We start from the raw sequence: 24,730 nt of genomic DNA, 5'->3' as shown, positions 1-24,730 counted from the left end.
TGGGGCGTAATAGGATTGAGCGTATATTACAGTATCATCAGCGAACTGTGCTAGTTGTGAGGATATCGGAGGTTTATAGGGTCTAGATTTTGGGGGAAAGGACTGTGCCCTGAGGAACTCCTGCAACTAGTTTTTTAGGCTTTGAGACTTTAATTTGGATTTTTATTTGGAAGGTGCAATTAAAAAGTTCTGCTAAAAAATGCTTTCTATAGCATTGAGAAGTTTTAGTTGCACCATTTTTCCATTTAAAATTGAGAACGGTGGGAGTTACTTGTTACTACTCCGCCATCACTGTAACATAAAATATTAACCTACGGATATCCTTAGGTTAATATTTTGTGCACTGTAAGAACTGAATTTGATATTCTAATTTTGTATATATCGACAAATTTATTAGTGTGATCTGTTAGTTCCGTTATGTCTTTAAAATTATACAATATCTTTCTTATTTATAAATAACAAATAGATTATGAAATTTAATTTGCCATTTATGATTGTGATCAATGAATGATTGTGTATCAAATACTCGAAATATAATTACATTTTATTTAATTTTTATTATTTTTATGTCCCACGTTGGGCGCCAACATAAATCCTAGTAGTATGCAGCATCGATAAGAGATGGCAATAGCATCATAATGTTACCGCGGCATGCTAGAAAGTTTTGTTGAAAGGCAAGTCTAAGACGATTGTAAAGCATACTTACCTGGCGTAGAGGTTACCGTGATCAACAAGGCGGTTCCTCCGGAGTGAGGCCCTTCCATTGCACTACGGTTGGGCTGACCTCTGCGATTATCCCTAATGCGGATAACTCGGGCGCGTAATTTTTGGTAGTCGGGACTGCGTACGCGCTGTCCCGGATTAAATAATTTAAATTTAAGGTTTTGATATTTGTATGATATTATTGCTTTGGACTTTGGAGCGCAAATATTATGAACGAAGCTTGTGTATGGTGAAAATCGGAGTCGTTAGTTGGCCATCTTGCTTGGCAGGAACTGACAGAAATGACGTTGACATTGACTGATAGAACATCATTTGAATTTGTTTTTGATTTCAATGTAAGCTGGAAGGGTAGGGTGGGGTGGGTTGGTATTGTTTTAAGGATGTTTCGTGCTATTTTAAATTTAAAACTTTTTCCCCTAAAAAGTTATTATCAATTAATAGGTTTAATTGATTTGCAGCAATTCCAGGTGTCCGGTAAGAAAATGTGATTTTATTTATTACCCTTATTTATTTGTATCGTCAATTTTTAGTCTGTAATAAAATCGCCAGACAAGCTGAACCCTACAGATCCTCTTTAATAGTTTTTCTAGGACCCTGATGCACCCCAGTAAGAGCTTGAAGGTCACCTTGTCTGTCTTTATAGTTCTTAGCACCCCTTATGTGCGAGCATTGATACAACTATGTTGCAGTGTCAACAGTTTAGGATTTCCTGTCCGCATTTCACAAACAAAAACTTTAGCCTGGAAGACAGTAGCATGCTTTTCCAGCGAGTATGCTCTACTGTGATTTTCCATTACACGTTCTGCCCCGGAAAGTCCGCTTTTTTGGAAGTTAAAGTCCTCAAAAACATGCTACTAAGAGCTTGTGTTGCGCTGGCAGGCTATAGAGTAATGTTATAGGAAGTACATCAGTCAGGTCTGCCAAATCAAAAGGACTCAGTCAGAAGGTTGAGAGGCTATTTTATGTAAATGGTTATTCCAATTGATTTAGAGCGCCCGAAAATAAATTCAAAGTGTTTTATATATTGAACCATGGATTACGGGATTTTACGGATCTTATCGTATTTCAATGCAGTTTCTAAGGCCTGCACCCTAAAGGAGTAGAGGCTCTTAGAGATGTTTTCGATCAAATCAGTGAGACGCTCCACCTGCAATATTATGCAGTACTTAGATCCTGGTATTTTTAGGGGATGCTGTGTTTAATTTGTTTTGAATAATTTGCAATTTTTCTCTTTGTTTATCCGACAAACTGATCTAAACTGGATCTTCACCTTATTTTCGGTTCTTAAAAAAGTTTTAGATGAAATTAAATTATAAAGGTGCTGCAGGATGAGGAACGCTTTTGAGATTAAATGAGGTTTTAAGGGAAAAATAGAGCCTGTTACCAAATATAATGTCAATATACTTTACTTTATTGATGCTAAAGATAGGTGTACTTTTAATGATAAGGTGAGTGTTGTTATGGTTATGCATTAATTTTCGAGAAGGGACAATTAATTTTAATTCTTGATGCTTTGGTTGAATGTCCAATTATCATAATAAGAAGTGAGGAGAGAGAGAGAGGTGTCTAAAAATAAGGATCTTTTCTGCTGGGCCTTAGTATGATTGGGCATAGAGGTCCAGTGTCATAAGTATATAAGGGTAGTTTAATATGAGGAGTAATAAGAGTTATATCAGAGGTGCAGATGAGTGGGGAAGGGACTGTAGCTTGAAGAAAGCGTACTTGGAGGGTAGTATTGTATCCTAATCTGAAGCCAAACTGCTCTGAAGGCATCAAGTGGAGAGACTCCACCGCCTCGCTGCTCTTTAACTGGAGAATGCCATTAGTTTGGTATATTATTGGTAAATGGGCCTGTATGTAGGAACTAGATGAAGAAGGGTCTTTGGCAGGTTTGAAAATGGGCCTAATATTGACATTTTTTTATTCCACATCGAGGTGCTAAATAGATAGTAGTACTATGCCAGTGATTTTGTGATTAAGCTCGGCAAACTCTCTGGTGAGATTTTTCAGATGTTTGTAAGGGATAATATCTGGGTCAGAAGCCTTATTGTTTGGCAGGCGTCCAAAAATTCTCTTATTTTGTTGTCTTTTTGTGTTGTATGTTTGAAAGTACCCCCAAAACTTGGCAGGGCTGCCATATAATTGGCTTTTGATTTTTTCTAGTTTTTCTTGAGTAGTACTAACCAAAAACTAAACTGTGTTAAATACTTGATTATGGCGCCAGATTTAAATTTTGCTCTAGTATACCGTGCGATTAAAATTAATGCTTGTTTTAATATATTGCGATATAAAGAGATCATAGCAAAAAATTCATAAGTTATACAATAAAAATTACCATTTATACAAGTTTGGTAAACCTATAAACCAAATTATAGTCTTATCAAAGACTTAAACTTTTAATCCATCAGCATATTCTGTTGTCAACTGTTGCTCTATGTGATCAAAACTTGTCAGTTCTTCATACCCGTGGTCTGAAGAATTTTTTTAATGAAATGTCCTATAGACCTTAGACTCAAAGAAATAAAAAGATATTATTTTCTTGATTTCAAATATATATATCATACAAAATAACATTTGACTACACAACAATTGTGCCATTCTAAGAAATACATTACTAAGTTAACTATCATATATTTTATTACGATAAGGGTAAATTGTTAATTAAAGAGCCCCACCTCTGTTAACACAGTTTAACATATCGGTTAACCTACCAGGTTTATGAAATAAAATCGTTTATTACTGAAATTCTCATGGTTTAAGAATCTGAACCCAAGTATTAAACATATTGGGCTTGTTAATAAAACCAGGAAGTATGTGTCTTTTTCTGTTCACAAAAGGTTCTTTTCATCAGAATCCTTCACATTTGTGGTGTACACAATCACATTTGTGGTGTACACAAGGTTTATTGCAATAACTACTTATGCAAGTGCAAGTTTTTACTGTTTACTTCTCAGTGTCATACAATAATTACAATATAATTCATTGCCTTTTTAAAAATGTCCCTTTATTCCTAATGAAACCTAAAAAATATATTATATTCAATAAAAAATAAACTACTAAGTGTCAACACACCTAAATGAAAATTAATCACAGCTAAAACTGACACACAGCGCTTGGAAAAATTTTGTGGAAAATACTTTGTTAAGATTTTTCTCAAAATTTCATTATTTAAAGTTAGTTTTTCGGCATAAGTAAAGAGAAAGACTCTGCGAGGCTGAATTTTATTTCACATACAGGTACCCGGCAGGCCGCGTAGTCTCGAGGAGCAAATTTCTTTTTTCTTTGATCATACTGCAATTTTAGCTAGTCAAAAACACATTAAGAAAGGCTACTAAATGAAATTTTAAATAAGAAACATTCTCACTATGTTAATATAAAAAAAATATTGAGAAATGTAAGCAGTTTATAAGATAATAATATAATAAATTATATGCTAAACATTGAAGATGTCCTATAACAGATTTAAAATATATTTTTATTTTTTTCACCTCATATAAATGTTTTAATTCACGTAGTATTGCCACTAATTAAATTGAATAGTTCTTCCATAAATAATGCGATTATTAAAATTTAGTTGCTCCTGAGTATTTTATGCGCCGAATATTCCTTAAATGTATTTGTTTATACTTTTTATACTCTATTAATGCAGGCAACTAATTTAAATAGAAGTACCACATTACATAGTGTTTTGTTTTTTTTGCTCCTTTTTTAATTTCAATGTAATAGTAAATAATTTATTAAGCACAATTTTTAACATTTTTATTCAATAATGTTTATATGACCGATACTAAGTATTCTTTTATTTTTAAGTAAGTTTTGATGCACTAATCTTTTTTTTATTAATTTTCAACACTCCAATGTTCTGTAATAATATAGAAACCTAAGGATGATCTCGTAAAGGTCGAAGCGTCGACAAAATATAAATAAATGCTTGTTTAAAAACGCTTTATTGTTGGCACAAAGGTACGAATTATTAAATGCAATAATACAATTTTATCTTAAAAACAATTGGTTTATTCACAATTTAAGTTATACTTACAAAATACTTTAATTTTTTTTAAATACAAAAACAATTCTGAAATACTCTTGGATTGAATAATTAATTCATGCATAAAAAACTGTGATGCATTTTCAGTACTTTTTTTTAAAGAGACATGTTAGCATTTTTTTTTTAAATCAACCGGTTGATCTATAAAAAATACTGAAAATGAATCCTGAATATGAATACAAAATAGCAAACTTTGAGGTATTTTATTAAAATAAAATGCCACAAAGTTTTCGATAAGGTTTATGTCAATAGGAAAAATAACATGCAGCAAAAATAGTAGAAGAATAAAAATGAGATTCCAGTAAAAAAATGGCAAGATTTTATTAATATTTAAGAAAAAAAAAACATTTTATAAGTGCATGTCATTTTTCTTACGTTAGAAGGAACTTGTAAAGCCTGTTTGATAAATCGTCATAATTTCTGGTATAAATTCTAAATAATTTTTCATTCGAATAAGATTGTAACAAATGAAGAGCTTTTAAAAATCAACTGATTTTAGAAAATTGGTAAAAGCCCAACGGAAGCAGAAAATTTTCATAAGGCACCAAACATCAACATATACACAGTTCCTTTGGAACTAAATCCATTTTAAGACACCTGAGGCAAAATAGTCGAATAACTGCTAGAATGAATTTCTATATTGTCACTGGGAGCATAAATTGTATTTATTTTAATTATAATTTCAAAAATAATATATAGCTATTTGCTTTAGGTGCCTGTTAATTTATAAAAGAAATCTTGGTTTCCCGAACCCCTAATACTGTTTTAATAATATATAAATATGTATATTGTATTTTATTTCCTTATGAAATTACAGAAACCAAGATTTTCAAAAAATCTTATAAAGTATTTGAGCTTACTTTAAGTCTACTCCCTAAAAAATCACAATCACAAAGTATAAATAATAATGATGGCCAATGATTTCTCACTAAATCGACGATATGCTAAATGGTTTAAGTGACAACATCGCCTTTTTAATTTATTAAAAATGTTTTGTCAATTGGAAAGTCATAAGTTCTAGTACTAAAATATATTTTATTTTGTCATATTATAAGGCGAGGTTCTTAATTTATATTATTGACTTTAAAATAATAGCCTGTGAAGAATGTTACCCAAGTGAAAAATGAAAACTACGAATAATAGTTATATTGTTCTACCTGCTTAAAAAAATCACAGATTGAACTACGTCTACGTAGTCTACTCTACACCTTAATAATAACTTTTAAATGCTAACCAGAAATACTTAAATAAACTGAACCATGTCTAGTTTACTGAAAGCATTTTTGCTAGCATAGCGCCATTCTATACGTCCCTTTTAAGCGGTGTTTTATGCTTAAATAAGAATTTTTTATTTAGCTGTATTTTTTTGATGGGGGTTAAGCTTGAACCCCTGGAAGCGACAGGGAGTATTTGGGTGGTAAATTTTTACTTTTTTTTATTTATATGGATGATCCATTTAGATTTCAGTTACTGATAACGGTTGATAAACGGTAGGCCAAGAATACATATTTTTAGTAATTTATAATATTAGGGTAAAAGAAGCTATAAATAGCAATATGTCTTAAGGTACGTTCGACCTTATCCCTACATATTTTTGTAACATAATTTATTAAAAATAATACAGAATATGAGCGATTAAAGCTCGTTGATTACAAATTTATTATCGCGAAAATATATCAAATAGTGCACAATTTCCATTTCACTATTTTAAATTTATGGCGTGTAGGCCTTAAGTATGTAATTGTATTTAAATTATTTACTTATATAACCCAATAGACACGCGATAAACATGTAAATAAATTAAAATTTAAAATAAAAGAAATTGATAATCTTATAATTATACCCATAATATTTTTAACAACTTAATTAACAAAATCTTAATAATGAAATTCATACGGTAACATTGCAATATACTAAATTGTAAAAACTAATAATATATAAAGAGAAAAGATAAGTTTACCAGTGATGAAAACGCAAAACAGATAAAAAATTAATTAAAAAAAAATAAATATTATACAGACGACAAGAATATCTTACTTATATAATTTTTTAATTTCCTCTTGTTAAATATTATGTGTAAATTAAAAGACTTAAAAAAACACTATCAAATATCTTTTAGTGGATATTTTACATTAAAAATATTAATTCTTGGCCAAACTGATGTTAATAAATCCAAACAAATCTGAACCCGTGGGTTCCAGCCAGCGGGGCGAACCCTGTACCTCAGTATCATGGTTCCCCATCCACCATACACCTGACTCCCTGTCTGAGACGCTAGAAAAACGCCCTATATACTCCTCACTTGTATGATGCCATAATATCTACTATACTAACATAAGAACCAGTTAGAAACCCAACTATTCCGAACATTATCAGGAATAGGTTTTTGTACAGCCTCCAGTTATACCGTCCTAGACCAGGTTCTTCGTAGAAAGTGACCAAGTCAATGGTAGCGGGGAAAATTAATCCTAACATGGACAAACAGACGGCACCTACGAGATTGATGAAGCCGCCCAAGTTTGGAATCAGAATTGCTAGGACTACTGTGACGAAAACTAAGCTGATTCTAATAGAGTAGTTGGCGAAGTTCTGCCTTTCGGCACTAAAGTTGTTTTTTAGAGCTTTCCAGATGATTTCCATTGGCACGTAGAACTGGAGGGCATAGGTGAAGAAAATGGCGATGGCGATCATTACCTTGACGGATTGGGCTAACCTAAAAACAAGCAATAAAAGATAAGAGGTATAAAATTGAACTTTTTAACAATCTACTTTTTTATCTTACTGAACTACTCAATAAGCTTTTTAATGACTACATAAATACAAACGTCATTACATATGAAAAGTAAATTTGGTGACCTTCTAGATGCACCTAATATAAACTTAATTGAAGTGGTTCAACGTAACAATAGATTTACAGTATTTTATAATTAGCACTACCAGATAAAAAGTTAAATTTTCTACGAATTAATTGATAATTTTCACTTGGTTATAAAAAATGTAAGTAAATACTAATAATGTTATATGTTAATTCTTAGACGTTTTTGTATAACCCGTTTTTTAAAGACATTTTGGATTTGATAACACGTCACTTTAAAACCATCAGGATATCAGTCTCCTGGTTTATAAATTCTTTTTTTAACCTTATATACCTTAAAATTTCCAAAAGTCCAATTTTTCAAAAGTGTTAACGGTATTAAAGGACTCCATTTATAGGTCATCTCAACAAAGTTTTATTATTAAAGACTGTTATTTTTTTATCGATAGTCTATTCTTGCCTAATAAATTAATTTAAAAATTAATGCTTATAATATACAGAAAATTATAAGCAAAAATTAAAAATAAAGCATATATATATATATATATATATATATATATATATATATATATATATATATATATATATATATATATATATATATTTTATATTTTGCGTATAATAAAATTGTGTTTTGTTTTCACAAATACAGGGTGTTTCAGAACTATGAGATCAAACTTCAGGGGGTTGTTCAGTGCAACAGAAGAATCCATTTGAGTATAGGAACCCATATCCGGAAATGCGTCACTACGCTACTACGGCCCTAAGATGCGTTAAAATTTATAAAAGACATTAATTACCTAAATAGGGTCTGCTGCGTTTATTTTTACCTTTTGCACATGATACCATAACAAAAATTGTTTAAAGTCAACGCTTATCGATGTCAATTCTCAATGTCATGTTTAAAAATTTTATAGCTTGCAATTTTTAAACATTTATTGCTAATGGAAAACTTTACTAATCAAGAATTGGCAGATATGCATTTGGCATACGGAGCAACAATCTGCAATGCACGAGCAGCATCGCGGTTGTATCATGAACGTTATCCCGAACGACAGCATCCTGGATACAAAAAGTTTATTGCGGTTCATCGGCGGCTCGCTGGGACAGGCATGTTTAAGACCAAGTTGCATGATACTGGTGTTGCTCGAACCGTAAGAACGGTCGAATTTGAAGAAGAGGTGCTTCAGCGAGATGCCGATGAACCATGAAATAGCACACGTGACGTCGCTATGAATACGAATACGAGTAACGCTTCTGTCTGGCGGGTACTACACGAGCAACAACTCCATCCTTACCACTTTACTTACCACCAGAAAGTTCAAGGTATGACTGCACCCGATTACCTAGAGTTCAATTTTGTCGATGGCTTCTGGATCACATCATTGCACAACCAAATTTTTACGATATGTTTTGTGGACCGATGAAGCCTCCTCCTTTAAGTATTTTCAATAGTAGGAATAGCCATGTTTGGGACGAAGAAAATCCTTATGCAATTTTTCCAAGAAAACATCAGAATCGTTGGTCTGTCAACGTATGGGCAGGCATTGTTGCTGATTATTTAATTGGGCCATACCTTCTACCGGAACGGTTAACAGGACCTATTTATCTGCGTTTCTTGGAGGAAGTTCTCCCAGAACTGCTTGAAAATGTTCCACTAAACGTTAGACAGCAAATGTGGTTTCAGCATGATGGAGCGCCGGCTCACTTTGCTGTACAAGTACGCGAGTAATTGGCTCAGCGGTTTGGGCACAGTTGGATTGCCAGAGGTGGAGCAGTTTCTTGGCCTTCTAGGTCACCGGATTTAACGTCGCTCGATTTTTTCTTGTGGGGACATGTAAAGTCTTTAGTCTACGAAACTTCAGTAGAATTAGAGCTAGACTTAATTGGACGAATAACAGTAGCATTTGAAATCATTCAAAACGAAGATAAAATTTTTAGTGTAGTCCGCCGAAATCATGTGCGGCGTTTAAATCGGCGTAATGAGGTTGGAGGAAGAAATTTTGAATAATTGTTGTGATGGTATCATATACAAAAGGTAAAAATAAATGCATCAGATTTATGTAATTATTATTTTTTCTAAATTTAAACGCGTCTTAGGGCCGTAGTGGCGTACTGACACATTTCTGGACATGGGTTCCTATACTCAAATGGATTCTACTGTTGCATTGAACAACCCCTAGAAGTTTGATCCCATAGTTCTGAAACACCCTGTAGAATGCCGAATTCAAAAACGTAATTAGAGTAGAATAAATACTTACGGTTCATTAACTGGTAAGTTCAAAGTAATACTGGCCGCAGTATTGCTACCATATTTCAAAAATCCAGAGAATCCAGTGGCGGCATACAGTCCCACAACAAAGAACATGCCAGTGTTCAGTACTCCAGGACATCCGATAAAGTGGTGCGGGTTGGCCATGTTGTTTTCCAATGGCATAACTACACCAATACCTTCCAAAGCGAAAATGGCTGTTCCGAAGAATACTGGCAATTTAGTAATACTGACAACAAACGGTTGTGAATCTAATGGAGGAAGATCGGAAAAGATGTAGTAGAAAGTAATGCCAATACTTGAGGCTACTAAGATATTAGCAATCATGGACAATGGGGAAATGAACTTGAGGTTTCTGATCAGGTTGATGGGGATCAGGAGGGGAAGCATCAGAGCCATGTACATGCGGAGATCGAAGTGATATTCTGGATAATCTTTGGCATAAAATTCTATAACTTGCTTAATGTTTTCGGAGCAAAATACTATATAGACGCAACAGCATCCGAGTAGATCGATTACTAAGAAGAGGTTTATGCTTGCTTTTGCGAATTTCGCCCATGGTCGGAAATTTGGAGGACCTGGAAAAGAAAATTACATTGAAAATAAAACATTTTTTTATATGTAAGCATTATCTATCTACCTCTCTTTCTTTCAAGGGTGTATTAAAGAAATTGCCCAAAAAAATTATCGATTTGAGAAGATTTGTAACGATTTTATTGATTTTAGCTTCTTACCTAAGCTGAATAATTTCTCTATTAAAATAACATTTATTCATCTAATACTTTAGGTTAAACCTCTATAATAAAGAAAGAGCTAGTTAAAAAGATTTTTACGTATAGTGCACTCAATACGTTGATCTTTTCACCTATGGCGGTGAAAATCCTAATTATCTGTACGGTCATAAACAGACCCAAAATTATTATATTTATGGTCAGAGCCAAATTAAAAAATTAATATTTACCTGCATAGCAAAATATTAAGCAGGTACGATCAATGGCAAAAAATTTAAATATGTTTATATATTTATACCTGAAACTAGTCCAAATTAAAATTTGAGATGTTAGGTCTGTAAGTATTATATCTACCTTTGCGTCTGTAATTACCTACCCATGGTCTAGTATATATAAAAAAAATTTAATTTAGTGAAACAATTTTAGTTTTAAATAAGTTCTTTATGAGTTAACTTAAGCTATTAGTGAGCTTTGGTAAGTATTGGTAACCTTAAGCTATTGGTGTAAGCATGTGATGCAACTTATTTTTTTGTGGAATTTTCTTGCAAAAATGTGGCGACCATGGGCGGGTTCTGATAGTAACACCTGTCCTACTGTAGTAACACGTTTAGAAGAACGCATTCATGTTCTTAAATCTTTACTATCAAGAGATTTTAACTTTGACAATGCTGAAGCTGAGAGTTGTGATTTCACAAACAACACCTTTGTCTACAGTTAAGGATACACTAGGGAAATACACAATTTCCAGGAGAAAACGAAGCGACTCCGTTTCCTTAAAACGTGTGGATAAGAGTAATTTGGATCTATTAAGAAGATTTATCAGATGTATGAAGAACAATTAATAACTACTGTGGTTACCCTAAGAAAAAGACTAATTAAAGACGAAATAATATTTCTCGTAGCATATCTAGCTTAAGAAACATTATGCTTAAAATTTTTTTTTAAGTATAAGACGATTAATAAACTCCAAGCAATAATAGAGTCTAACGGCTATAAAATAATATAGAAATGAAGATCGACTAATAATTTACCTTGATGAAACTTTGTTCGACAGTCATGAAATCTTTACTTCATTTAAAATAATTTTCAAGCCGACCTTGTTCCCTTTTACCTCTTTAAAACGTTGGACCTAGCACAATGGGGCTTTATGGTCTAACTGATTTAGGGTAGTAGGAGTCAACAGTATAGCTTTGAGTAAATTATAAAAATTAATTTTTACCTTCCGCATGTTTTTATTATTAAGCATACTTTCATATTAATTACCTTTAGTATAAAGCATTGTTAAAAAGTTCATTAAGGAAGTCTCATTTATGTCTGTATTATCAATTTTAAATGGTCCCCATCAACTTTAGGACATCTCTTATTTAGGATTTTTTTTTTACATTTCGCTTTTTATCTAAAGATAATCATTTTTAGGAATTGTGATATCACAATTTTTTTATATGAGATTTATACATCAGGTACCGCAAATAAGAAGTGTGCTTCTATAACTTTTTTTCATAGTTCTGAGAGAAAGTTTTCAAAGTTAGAATACTATTACAAAGTTCAATAAGAATAAATGCTTAACAATTAAAAGTAGCCATAATTTTATTATTTTTAATGTAATTTTTTTTGAGAGAAATTTATATTTTTTTTTATATATATTTAAAAATAGACCAATACTTCAGTAAAATCAAACAGTTAACTTTAAAAATATAAATTTCAAATTATTCAAATTTGTTAAAAGTCCCATAATAATCAATAAAGGCACATTTGGTGTGAAACTCAAATTACGAGACAGTTTTACCACTAATACCACTAATAACCATTAATCTCTTTTATATTACATGTTATTATATTTTTGAAAATAATAAGTTATAATTTGATATTTATAGAAAAGAAACAAATACTTTTAGATACAATACTAGTGACTCTAACCATTGTTTCCAATAGAAAATGGCTAGCATGCATTATTTAGTACATCGTTTGGTCTCATTTCCTCTAAGTAATAACAGATTTAATAAAGAAAAAGCAACAATTAAAACAATTGCTAGATTCACTGGATAATTGGATAATATGATGATAAGATTATTCATAAGCTGATTAGAAGACACATATTTAAAATTAATTTTAAAAACTTTACCACATTTAAAAAAGATGTGAATAAGCAAACTGTTGTTGCAATACCATACCTATCTTGACGAGAGGCTTTGACAGGGTTTTCAAAGGCTTAGGTCTAAAAATGGTCTAGATTAAAATTCGGTCAAGTTTCGAAATCTTTTAGGAAACCCAAAAGATAAAATAAAAACCAATGAAAAATCCGGGATCTATGAGATAATTGCAACGACTCTGATAAAAAATACATAGGATAAACTAGAAGATCAATTAATGTTAGAATGCTTGAAAGAACATGTAGCTCAGGTGAAATATGGAAGAGTTGAAAAGTCAAGTTTGACTCAACATGTTTTAAATATTAGTCACTTTGTAGGGATAGACAACTTAAACTTACTTAAACTAGTCAAGTTAATAACAATAGAAAATTAGATGCCTACGAAAGTTTAGCAATATTCAAAAATCAAAAAAACATTGTTAACAGGGATAAAGGTCCAATCTCCTATAGTCAATTAAAAAGTTTACCTATTGTTTAAGATTTGTTCGTATTAGTATATAAGGCTATTTGTATATAGTTTTAGTTCAGATTTAGTCTTCTCCCGAAGATGCTAACATCGTTAGCGAAAGACGTGTCAATAGAAAAAAAATTGAGAGTTTTGTTTAGTGGTAAAACTATCTAGTAATTTGAAATTCAGTAAAAAATTTTTTTGTGTACCTAAAATTTAAAAAAAAATAATCACAATGAAACAGCCTATCAATATTATTCAGATATGAATTAATGATCCTACCTGCAAGAAAAGCGGCCTCAGCAACCTCAGCGAACCCTAAACTAGGCACTTTAGTTCTCCTACTCAGCTCATGAGCGCTTTTTACCAAGATGTGGATGCAGTAAGTGCAAATTATTCCTATGGCAAAGGTGCACGCGAGTCCTAAAAATAGTCCGGCATTTCCAAACGCGTACGGCATCGCAAGAATTCCCGATCCAAGACTTCCTTTGAGTAAATGAATAAACGTATCCATATCCCTAAAAAAATATTTAATTTTGATTTTCTATAATTGTATAATAGTTTTGAATAATATAGAATTAGTGAAACGTCCATTGGTCACGAAAAATTATAATTTGTATGTTCAAAAAAAAAAAAAACAGACATTTTCGAAAATGATTGGAGCAGCTTGTAAACGTTTTTGGAAAGAATAGTTTCCAGTTTTTTTTAAAATTTGTATATTTAAAATAAAATATTAAAATATTATTTTTCACCAAGTAAATTATTTATTATATATTTATTATGAGATTAAAAAATATTGAAAAAAAAAATAAAAACAGAGGAAAAAGTTGCATTAAAATGAAAATAGAATTTGGAAGAATTTAAAAATATTAAAGCATTTATAATCAGTAATTTAGTAGTTGCCCAAATAAGAAATCATTAAAATTGAAATTTAAAGTAGAATTTGAATAACAAAAAATAGTAAAATACCAGAAACAACCCAAAAGAAGAACATCGAATATATCTGAATAAAAAACCCATTAAAATCCGACCAAGGAGAAAAATAATATAAACTAAACTACATAGTATTTATTATTAAAGTAGACAAACGGAATAAATTCAAAGTTACTTTTTTTCTTGGAATTCCATATTAAACTTAATATATAAGTAACTAACTAGTTACATAACATAAAATTAAGCAATATCTTCCGCAGATAATTATTCTCATTTTTAAACAGGTGTACAAAATTGAATCGTAAAGCAAAATCAAATTTAAAAATAAAAGAAAATAACATAAAAACATATGAAGAGAAATTTAGTAAGGATCAATTTTAAAAATCTTTTTCTTTACTTTTAAAATATTTAGAAATTCATAAATAATTTCTTTGAATCTGGGTGTCCAAAAAAACTAAACAAAAGGAGAAACTGAAATTATATTTTTCAGTCGCCACGAAAGCCTATATATATATATATATATATATAGATACAATAAGAATAACGGTTTATGTCTTATATTCAGATATTTTTAAAGATTTGAAGCCATATTTAAGATATCTGAAGCTTATTTAAATCCTCTTAATATTCTGGGTATTTGGAGAATTTTGGCATTTTACTTTATTATATTATTTTACTCAATTGACGACAGATATTTAAAGCTATTTTAATGAATTTTGTTGAAGCAATTTTGCATGTATCCCAAATATTTAAAATCACCTAAATTTAGTCCAGGTCTCTGAAGCCAAATAATTCTGTTCTACATATTTAAGGTAATTTTTTTTATCTATTCTAGGTGCTTGAGTCAATGTTCTAGTTAGTCAATTTTTGAAGCTATATAAAAATCCGCTTAATCTAATGTTACTCTTACATGAAAAAGTACTTACGATGTCGGATGATCCACTTTCCTATGCTGAAACGGGTCATAATCTCCCACCTCCACATCCCGCTTGTACAGCGGCACTGTGGACCCATTGGCGGATGCAACTTGTACTGGTTCTCCAGCCTTCTCAGCCTTGTAGCTAAAATTAAACGAATGTTAGTACCGCTTGTAACATGACACAAGTCTTGGTTTACACTTTGGACGAAAGCTTTACTTAAAAACGATTCAGGAGTTTTTAATTCCGGTCCAATTTTTGTAAACCAAAACTTAACAAAGCTCGTTTTGCAAATGACATTTGCGTACGATAATAATGGTTAGTAAAATTATAATCTAAAAACAGTGTCTCATAGGGGAGACGTAAATGGTATAGAAACTTGAAAAGAAAGCCTGCTTAAATATATTTTTTGATATAACATACTGACAATGTATTGTACGGTATATAATATGTAGATAAGGATAGGATGCAAGGAGGATTTTGTGGCATTGCTTATAGGCAATATTGGAAACTCAGTCAAATATTAAAAAATGCTAAAATTCACTTATGCCTGTATTCATGTCGGCTTAATTATAATCTTATATTTATTATATTACTATAGTCGATAACAAATAAAGCTTGATGCACGGTATCAAACGAAATGTCTACAGCTTTGCAAAATTTTACATACTTTTCTTGAACCAAAATATTCTGCAAGTGACACAGTATATTTTACAAGTATAAAATTTTCTTATATATTATAGACTATAGTTTTTATACGACTATCAATTCAGTCTAAACCTTTTTGATATAATATAATTTCGCTTAATGGTTTCAGATATCTTAAATTATGCGTTGAAAATTAAAATTTGAACGAAGGTGATTTTAGAATTAGAGTTAACTGAAAATTAATAAGTTGGACCCTAGATAACTATTATCTTTTATACACTAGCTAACGGATAATTATAAATTATAGGAACTGTAAGTAAGCTTTTAATATTCTGCCCTTGAATATAGCATCTTTTTACTTTCGAAAATAAATAATTTTTGAAGCAACATAAACCCAAAAATCGAGAAGAAGTATTCCTATGTAATTACGCACGTAACGTTAAAAATTTCTAGGAAAAAAATCGGCTGTAAGTTGAGAGTGTAAAGCTTAAAACAACAAAAAATTTACTTAAATGAGAATATGCAAAAAAAAGCTAATCAAATTTGAAAAATGGACCAATATGTCATTCATTATCAATAGAATCAAGAGCGGGAAATTTAAATTTAAATAGACAGTTGACCGCGCTAAAAATTTATACGATGGCAATTAAGCTACGTCACACGTGCATCAAAAGTTATTTGGTATATGAACATATCTACATGGGTATCACAAATGTTAAATTAAAAAAATATGTGAAAGAAAATGGAAAAAATTTTCAGTTTCAAAGAACAATACCACAAACTACAAGGATAGGTCCAAAATATAATACGAGCATAAAATTTGCATATAAACTCATGGTATAATAATATATAAGGAAGTAGAAGGGTTAACAAAAAACAAATATAAATCTGGCTGGTTTTTGCAGGTATAATATATTATATAAAAAAAATTAAAAAATTTCAGCTGTACCGTGGCAAGTCCTTATAAGACGGACAGAACTATTCCCGTAGCTCCCACTCAGCAGCATAACATAGCTATGCCGCCGTGTCAGCACACACCACTCAGGGCGCCGTACTTCGCTAGCAGGGCTCCGATAAACTTGACTTGCGCCAATTGAATTGACTAAACTTACAAAATATTATCAAAACAACACTAATTTAACCATGTATAAACGCATTGGCATTGCCTATTATGTAATTTGGACATCATTTTTTAATCTATCGCTGTCTCAGTTCTCTTTGGCGGTACAGTATCGGAAAAGAAGTAAAAGCTTTAAAGATTAGTATTATTTGGAATAATAGTGTGTGGGAGCGTTGATAAAAATACATAACCTACTTTATTGGTAAAAATGATAAAAAATAGTCTTCTATGTTTTATATAATGTGTATTTTTGTATATTTGCGTATAAATTTATATTTATTAAACTTGAAATTTATACTGCTATTCTGGAGCTTTATGTGGATTAATTAATTAAAGATTTTAGTTAGGAAATGTTATAAGAAAATCCTACACCCCTTCTTTAATTAATATTGGTAATTAGGAGATTTTTTTCGAAATAAGAAAAAATATAAATAATAAAAAAAAAACAATGAAAACTAAACTAGAATGTAATATCTAAATAGTTTTGGTCCAATAATAACTCCATTATTATCCATTTTTGTTTTTATATAGTTATTAAAGATTCTTATTTTAATTAAAGTTTATGTTTTAATTTTATACTTTATATCACCACTTTTTTCCATTTTCTTTGATAACTGATTTTTTTTTAAATATTTTTTTTCAGTTCCAGACTGGAGAAATTCAGCCATTTTAATAATTAACTTCAACAAACCATTTTAATTTGACCAAGTCTGGTCAGCTTTGACTTTTTAAAATATTTTATACTTAGATACTATAATTAGGATCAATATTATGCAATTATTTTATATAATTTCAAAAATATTTATATTCAATTTATTTAAATCATAATTATAGATTTTTAATATTCATATATATTTTGTCTTTAAATAAAATAATTTTGCATGTATATAAACTAATAACATAAATTTTTGTATTAAACAAATTTTAATTAAACTAAACGAAACCTTAAAAAATATAAAATACAAAAATATTTAAGAACTATGAAACAACATGATAAATAACAAATAAATTAAATACAAAACATCTTATAGTCTTTGTATTACAATTTTATATTAAATTATTTACTCTTTTTATAAAGGTATATTTACGTACTCTAAAATCTTGGTCTTTTCATTATTTATATAAATTCTAAGATTTAAAAAAAATGATTGTTAACAAAAAATGTTTAATGCAAAATTTACGTATATTTAAAATAAGTTCCAAAAAAACACAATTTTTGTTATGTGGCGAAGTAATGAAAATAATATAAAATTATTTGTGTATAAGTGTATTTTGTCTTTTATTTTACTTTATTAATCTTTTATGTTTAATTTTTGTTTCCGGTAAAGTATATGTAGTATGGAAAAATATAATCTATGTAATATAAAAAATAAAAATACACATATATGGACTTTACATTAGACATTAGTTAGCAATAAAGTAGGTGATGCATGGTGCTTGTGAAACCTGTCAGTAATGTTTAAACTACCACGTATCTATGCTAAAGAACTTACAACAATATTAAAGAAATTTATTTTTATAAATTAATTTTAATGTTTAAACATGACAAAAGAAGCACAGAAGAAATTAACAGAAAAACAAGCTCAAACACTTAATATCATGAGAAGCGGCACAGAGGTTATTAACATAAATAGCGCAATGATAAACAAAGCTTCTTTTTTCCAACAAATTAAGGTATTCTGATAAAATAAATAACTGAAAGGTTCCACCGCACAGAGGAAGACATAAGCGCCCTAACTAATATGCCTGCAGATATACATGGTTTTTTTCCAAACAAAACAAAAATCAATATATAAATCAATAAAATAAAAATAGTGCCATACACCAAATTTAATTGAAATTTATAAAAATATATAGCTTTGATAATAAAATATTGATTGATAGTTTGAATACCTTATAAAAAAAGAAGCGTTGTGATGTTGTCGATGAATGATTTTTTTTTGGGTATTTGTATCATAAACTCAGAACTTTGGGGGCTTACCTTGACATGATGACTTGTGTGTTTACTCCGCCCTTTTTAGTGTCAAGTTGGGCGATTAGTTGGGGCTATAACAGAAAAAAATTATAAGTTTTATACAGTGCATTCTTCTTTAAGTAATACTTTTATTAAAGATAAGTACTTTTAATAATGTTTGGAATATTTTTTCCTCATTAACTGCCATATTCTTTAGAGGATCCGACCTGACTCTTAAAGATAAGTAATTAACGAAAATAACAGCTGTTTTAGCAAATACATACAAATTATTCCAAATATTTAAGTAGTTTTGACAACCTTTTCACCTTATCAGTCGTATTTCTTAATCGATAATTTCTCTTTTATTGCAACTGCTCTCAAATTATTAACCTTAACTCGGTTAACCGATGTATCAAATGAAAAGTCACGAAGGGAAAAAACCCCAAAAACCCAAAAATTTTTCAAAATGGTATTTGAAAAATTTTTTTTTTCAAGTTCTATATCATATTAAAAGGAAGAACTTAAAAAACGCCCTGTATATAACTGTAGAGGAAAATTTGCTTTATTGCTTTTATATTTTTTATTTTAGTCTTTTTGTATTGTAGAGTACAAGTAATGAAGACGCAGGCTCGGGGGCAAGTTTTTCGGATTTATCTTATATATTATATATTATCCTTATATATTACCTTCTATTTATTTAATTTATAGCCCTGTAAGCAATGTGATTAACAACGATAATACTGAAATGCAGGTTGAGTCCCAAGTAAGAAATGGTCTGATTTCATTACATCTAAGTAATAATTGACCGTGCCTATTTTTAAGACTTACATTTAATTTGCAGTGTTCTTCGTCAACTGGGAAAATGGAATCTTTTTAACTTCAAAATTCACTAATAAATCTTGAAGGTCGGAGGGTAGTTGACATACAGTTTTTTATAAGCGAGTTGATTAAAATTTTCTGGCCATTCACCACAATTTGGGTGTACACTTGGAAATATGGTTATATTAAAAGAAGATAGAAGTGGCTTGATATCGATCCTACATGTCCAGTGTAATATGTGCAATGAAAAATTTGAAATTCTAACTTCAAAATTAAGTGACGAAAACGCTAATAATAATGCCGTTCTTGGGATAATGTCCATTGGTTCCGGCTTTGCTCATTTAGAGCAAATATGTACTTCCTTAGATATGCCATGCTTATCTGATAAACTTTACAGAACTGTACATGAAAATATTTGCAATTTGTCGGAAGCAACAGCTGTAAAATATATGAAAGAAGCTGCAGAGGAAGAACGAGCATTGGCTATTGCTGCCGGCGATGTTGATCATACAGGGACACTACTGATAACTGTTGTAGCTGATGGGACGTGGGCAAAATGCTCTTACGGAAACAGTTATAATTCGCTATCTGGCGCTGCCACAATTATTGGTTATAGGACAAAAAAAAAACTTTTTCTCGGTGTCCGGAATAGATTTTGCACAATATTTAATATTGCTTTAATTTATAAATGGCAGTCAAAAACCTAAATCCCTTAATATGCACCTGGGCGCAATTTTGTAATTTTCCTAGACGGCGCCACTTTATGGATACAAAATATGTACCTGAAGAGCCTTAGGTCGTGCGCGAAAATAACCTTATTTTACAAAATTTTTTTTAAATTGAAACGGCAACTGAAAGAAAAAAGTTAGCTCTACTAATCTATAAATATATATTTTTTTTAAATTTACTCTAAATAAGCCATATCATTGCTTGAAAATTTATTACTTTGACACAGGCATAAAAGGCTCAAAAATTAAAAAAAAAATCTATTTCTATAGATTACCAAATTTAGCCATTATCTACCCACAAAAAAAAAGAAAAAATTTAGCTTGAAAAATGTGAGAGTAAACAGGCACGAGCAATGCCTCTGCAAATTTCACACGAAGGATCAGCCTTAACATCGGAGAGTTAAATCTATGAACCAAGATAATGATTCCATTAGGTAGGTTTATATATTTAACGTAACAATAAATATTGTGTAATGGTGAAAAATCACTTTTCTATAAATTACATCTATAATATTTTTGCTTTTGGAAGTAAACTTGGATTTGACTGTAAATGAGAAGACCACATTACCTTGTTTAACATGAGTTTTTCATAAAGAACCATGCATGTTATTTTAAAATTAATGCCCTGTTAGGAAAAGAGGCAAAGTAAATACAGTGTTTAAAATAAATATTCAAAAAATGTTTTAAATAACCTGTGATGTTTCCAGAAAATCTTAATATAAAGGAAATCTAATAAATAAGTATAGAGTTGCAGCTATTATATAGAATTTTAGAAATTAATTTGTTATCATTCCGGCTATTTTTATTGTTTATGCTTATGAAATTGATGATCTAATATTTGGACTTCCTGAAACATCTATGCCATTTCCATAAGTCTAAATATCAACAGATTTTTATGCCATTTATTTTTTTGCTTGAGGCTACTACTATGGCTGTATTTATTCTAAACTTAGTAAACATATTAAACATTAGTTTAAATAACAAAAAGTGTACATGCATTTAAAATGCATTTTAATATATTTTTCAAAATATCTTAAGGTTGCATAAAGAAACAGGCCCAAAGATACAAAAACATAAAGCTAGCTATCTCTATAAATCATATGAAATGGCTAGATAAAAGCCATGTAATACTGTTAATTTAAAACCAATTAAAAAAGTGTCAATAACAAAAACTATTTTCGATCTATACTAGCTGACTAAGTTAACAAAAGCAATATGAAAGCATTAATTTGGTAAAACAATAGACTTTGGAACTATTATTGCTATATCTCCGGTCAAGTTTCATCGGAGTTAAAATATTGATGTTTTAATTTATGTTTGTCACGCCTGTTAAATAACTAACTATTAAATAAAGTAAGCAGAAATCACGGTTAAAAAATTAGTGATGAGGGTACAAAAAAACTAATTTATTTCGGTTGATAACATACTACAGGACAACGGAAAATTTCCGACATTTTTACGACCAAAAATAATTTCGCTTAAAAGCATTTCTTATCGGCTTTGGAAATAAAATTTTACGATAATAATTTAATGTCCGTCCATAATAGTTCCTAGGCCGTAAAAATTATTCCTACGCTTGTATATTCTACAAGATTCATTATGATGTCTATCTTGAAACATACAATATGAATGCATTCCTTAAAAGAAAATCGCATGTTACCACACTCTTTAGGTGCATTGAAAGGTGAGCGAACTCAGTTGAGAAAATTATTGATTAGGTTTACATCGGTTCTTATGTGTGACTCATCCAACAACCCCATATAGGGTTAAAATCACCCCTTTTAAAACGAAATCGTGCACTTTTGGCAAATTATGCAATTAGGACATCAAAGCAACGTTTAAGATTATATACCGTTATGAATACCATAGAGATAATATTAGATATTAGTAATTATTTCAGATTTTATTAAAGTTTTAAACCATTCTGTTTCTCAATAAACGCACGTCTATTAAAAACTTGACTCAGGATAACTTTGTTTTATATTTGACACGTGACAACTTATTTAGCTAATTACGTCCGGTTTCTTATAATAAGCACAGTGTAAACAAGCCTTGATATACTTTGTGACAAATCGCTTCATTTGTGAAAATTATTGGTTTGCACAAATGAGGCGATTTGTCACAAAGTATATCAAGGCTTGTTTACACTGTGCTTATTATAGGAAAACGGATGCATTTAAACAAGGTAAACTACATCCAATCGAAAAAATCGCAGTTCCATTTCATACACTTCACATCGATCACGTGGGCCCATTTGTTACAAGCAAGAAGAAGAATAAATTTCTGTTGGTGATTGTAGATGGTTTTACCAAGTTTTGTGTATTGGAACCTGTACGTGATCAAAAAAGTAAACATGTTGTTAACGCTTTCATGAACCTAATTCATCTTTTTGGTGTCCCAATCGTATTATAAATGATAGAGGAACAGCTTTTACTTCGAAAACGTTTGATAACTTTTGCAAGACTTATGGGATAAAACATGTGTTAAATGCTGTTGCTACTCCGATAGCCAACGGCCAATGTGAAAGGTATATTAAGACTATTGTTAACGCTTTAGCTGCGACAATAGTAGAAAAAGAAGCTGACAACGGGACCAGTTTATCAAAAAAATACAATGCTCACTAAATACATTTAATCGAGCTATAAATGCCACACCAATGGAATGTTTAATCGGTTGCAAATCAAAGAATATAGCTGAAGCATGAATTTTGAACGAAGTGCAAGTTCAAATTGAAAGATTGGATTTACATGAGTTGCGAGAAAGTATTTCCCAACGCATAACCGAAGATCAACGAAAGCAAAAAGAAAGATATGACAAGACCAGAAAAGAGGCTACGAAGTATCAAGAAGGAGATGTAGTGCTGGTGCGAATAGTCAGTGAGGTTTCAACGGGGTCAAGCCGAAAACTGTTACCGAAGTTCAGAGGGCCATTCCGCATAACAAAAGTGTTAATTAATGATCGCTATGAGGTCCAGGACTTAGGAGAGGGAGCCAAACGAGTTAGCAGACCGATGGTGGTGTCTCCTGATTTGATTAAGAAATAGAATACTTTTCAAGATGATGAATTGTGAGTATAAGACGTATACTTACAAAGTAAGGTCAAAGGATCTTAATTAAGATCAAAGGATCTCCATAGATCAACGGATCTATGTGTGTCAGTTGTAAATATTGTGTCTTAATTGAAGGCAATGGATTTCCATAGATCAAAGGATCTATGTCTATACGAACTAAGATCAATGGATTTTAGTTGAGATCAACGGATCTCCATAGATCTAAGGATCTACGCGTATGAGTTAAGATCACAACATTATATCTGAGATCAAGGGATCTCTCTAGATCAACGGATCTATATTTACGAATTAAGGTCAAAGGATCTTAATTAAGATCAAAGGATCTCCATAGATCAACGGATCTATGTACAGAAATTAAGGTCAAAGGATCTTAGTTGAGATCAACGGATCTATGTGTGTAAGTTGTTAATATTGTGTCTTAATTGAAGTCAACGGATTTCCATAGATCAAAGGATCTATGTCTATACAATCTAAGATCAACGGATTTTAGTTGAGATCAACGGATCTCCATAGATCAAAGGATCTATGAGTATGAGTTAAGGATACAAATTTATATCTGAAATCGACGGATCTATTTTTTATTTGATCGACGGATCAAGGAAATAATACTTGAGGTCAAAGGACCTCGGCAATTACTTATAACGTTAAGGGATAGCATATCACATGAACAAAATTGGGAAAAGTCCCTAGTTACTGTCAGATGGGGCATCAATGCAGCGGTAAGCTCGGTCACCGGGAAATCGCCTTATGAGCTATTTCTTGGTTAACAGCCACGTGGTATTGATGACGCTTATCTTACAGCTGAGGTTTGTAATGAAGAACCCGTTGACCTGCCGACTGTGAGAGCGGAAGCGTCAACAAAGATTGCTGAAAGTCAGCAAAAACAAAAGGAGTTGTACAACCAAAGACATGCCGGCATAAAAACGTTTACTATAGGACAACAGGTCCTTGTCCAAAGAACAAAGTGTTCAAATGATGGACAGAGCAAGAGACTCGAACCACATTATTAAGGACCCTTCACTGTAACGGCAGTGTTAGATAACGATCGATACGTGGTTAAGGATCTAGCGGGTGCAGAACGCTGTAAAACCGCATATAAAGGGATATGTCCCTCTGATAAATTAAAATTGTTTTCTACAGTTGTTAGTTCCAACGAGTCCGACAGTGACTGCGAGAATTAACAACTGTAGTGAGAAATAGTTTACTAATTGTTGTTTTTTTTTGTTATAGGTAACGTCTACGTAAGAAAAGAGAGTCTTCACGAGGGCGCGAAGATAGTCAGGAATGGCCGACTGTAATCTATGGAAAAGTACCGGGCCCAAAGTGAGACCACATGGTGCTAAAAGCAACTCTAG

At 31.0% G+C, this 24,730-nt stretch overlaps 1 protein-coding gene and 1 non-coding gene across 8 annotated transcripts in view; one reads left to right on the top strand and one right to left on the bottom strand.

Moving 5' to 3' along the window:
- Positions 1–698: 698 nt before the first annotated feature.
- On the top strand, positions 699–860 carry LOC126746055 (U1 spliceosomal RNA). Its single transcript, XR_007663781.1, has one exon. It is a non-coding gene; the product is annotated as a U1 spliceosomal RNA (small nuclear RNA).
- A 4,347-nt stretch (positions 861–5,207) lies between these two features.
- The window catches only part of LOC126733421 (proton-coupled amino acid transporter-like protein pathetic), a 122,982-nt gene continuing 103,459 nt past the window's right edge, over positions 5,208–24,730 (bottom strand). For 5 of the 7 annotated variants that reach the window (XM_050459750.1, XM_050440244.1, XM_050454772.1 and 2 more), the window contains exons 2-6: positions 18,786–18,850; positions 15,046–15,180; positions 13,469–13,704; positions 9,848–10,436; positions 5,208–7,484 (exon numbers count right to left, since the gene is read on the bottom strand). In XM_050459750.1, the coding sequence (XP_050315707.1) occupies positions 7,070–7,484; positions 9,848–10,436; positions 13,469–13,704; positions 15,046–15,180; positions 18,786–18,793 (1,383 nt within the window). In that variant the 5' untranslated portion in view covers positions 18,794–18,850 and the 3' untranslated portion in view covers positions 5,208–7,069. Of the gene's footprint in view, positions 7,485–9,847; positions 10,437–13,468; positions 13,705–15,045; positions 15,181–16,633; positions 16,787–18,785; positions 18,851–24,730 lie in introns of all 7 variants that reach the window. The other 2 variants (XM_050438133.1, XM_050437430.1) reach the window with 1 other exon arrangement.

Source organism: Anthonomus grandis, chromosome 1 (genome assembly GCF_022605725.1).
Source record: "Anthonomus grandis grandis chromosome 1, icAntGran1.3, whole genome shotgun sequence".
Lineage (NCBI taxonomy): Eukaryota > Metazoa > Arthropoda > Insecta > Coleoptera > Curculionidae > Anthonomus > Anthonomus grandis.
The sequence above is the reverse complement of the archived record's forward strand: the minus strand, read 5'-3'. Positions and strand labels throughout refer to the sequence as shown.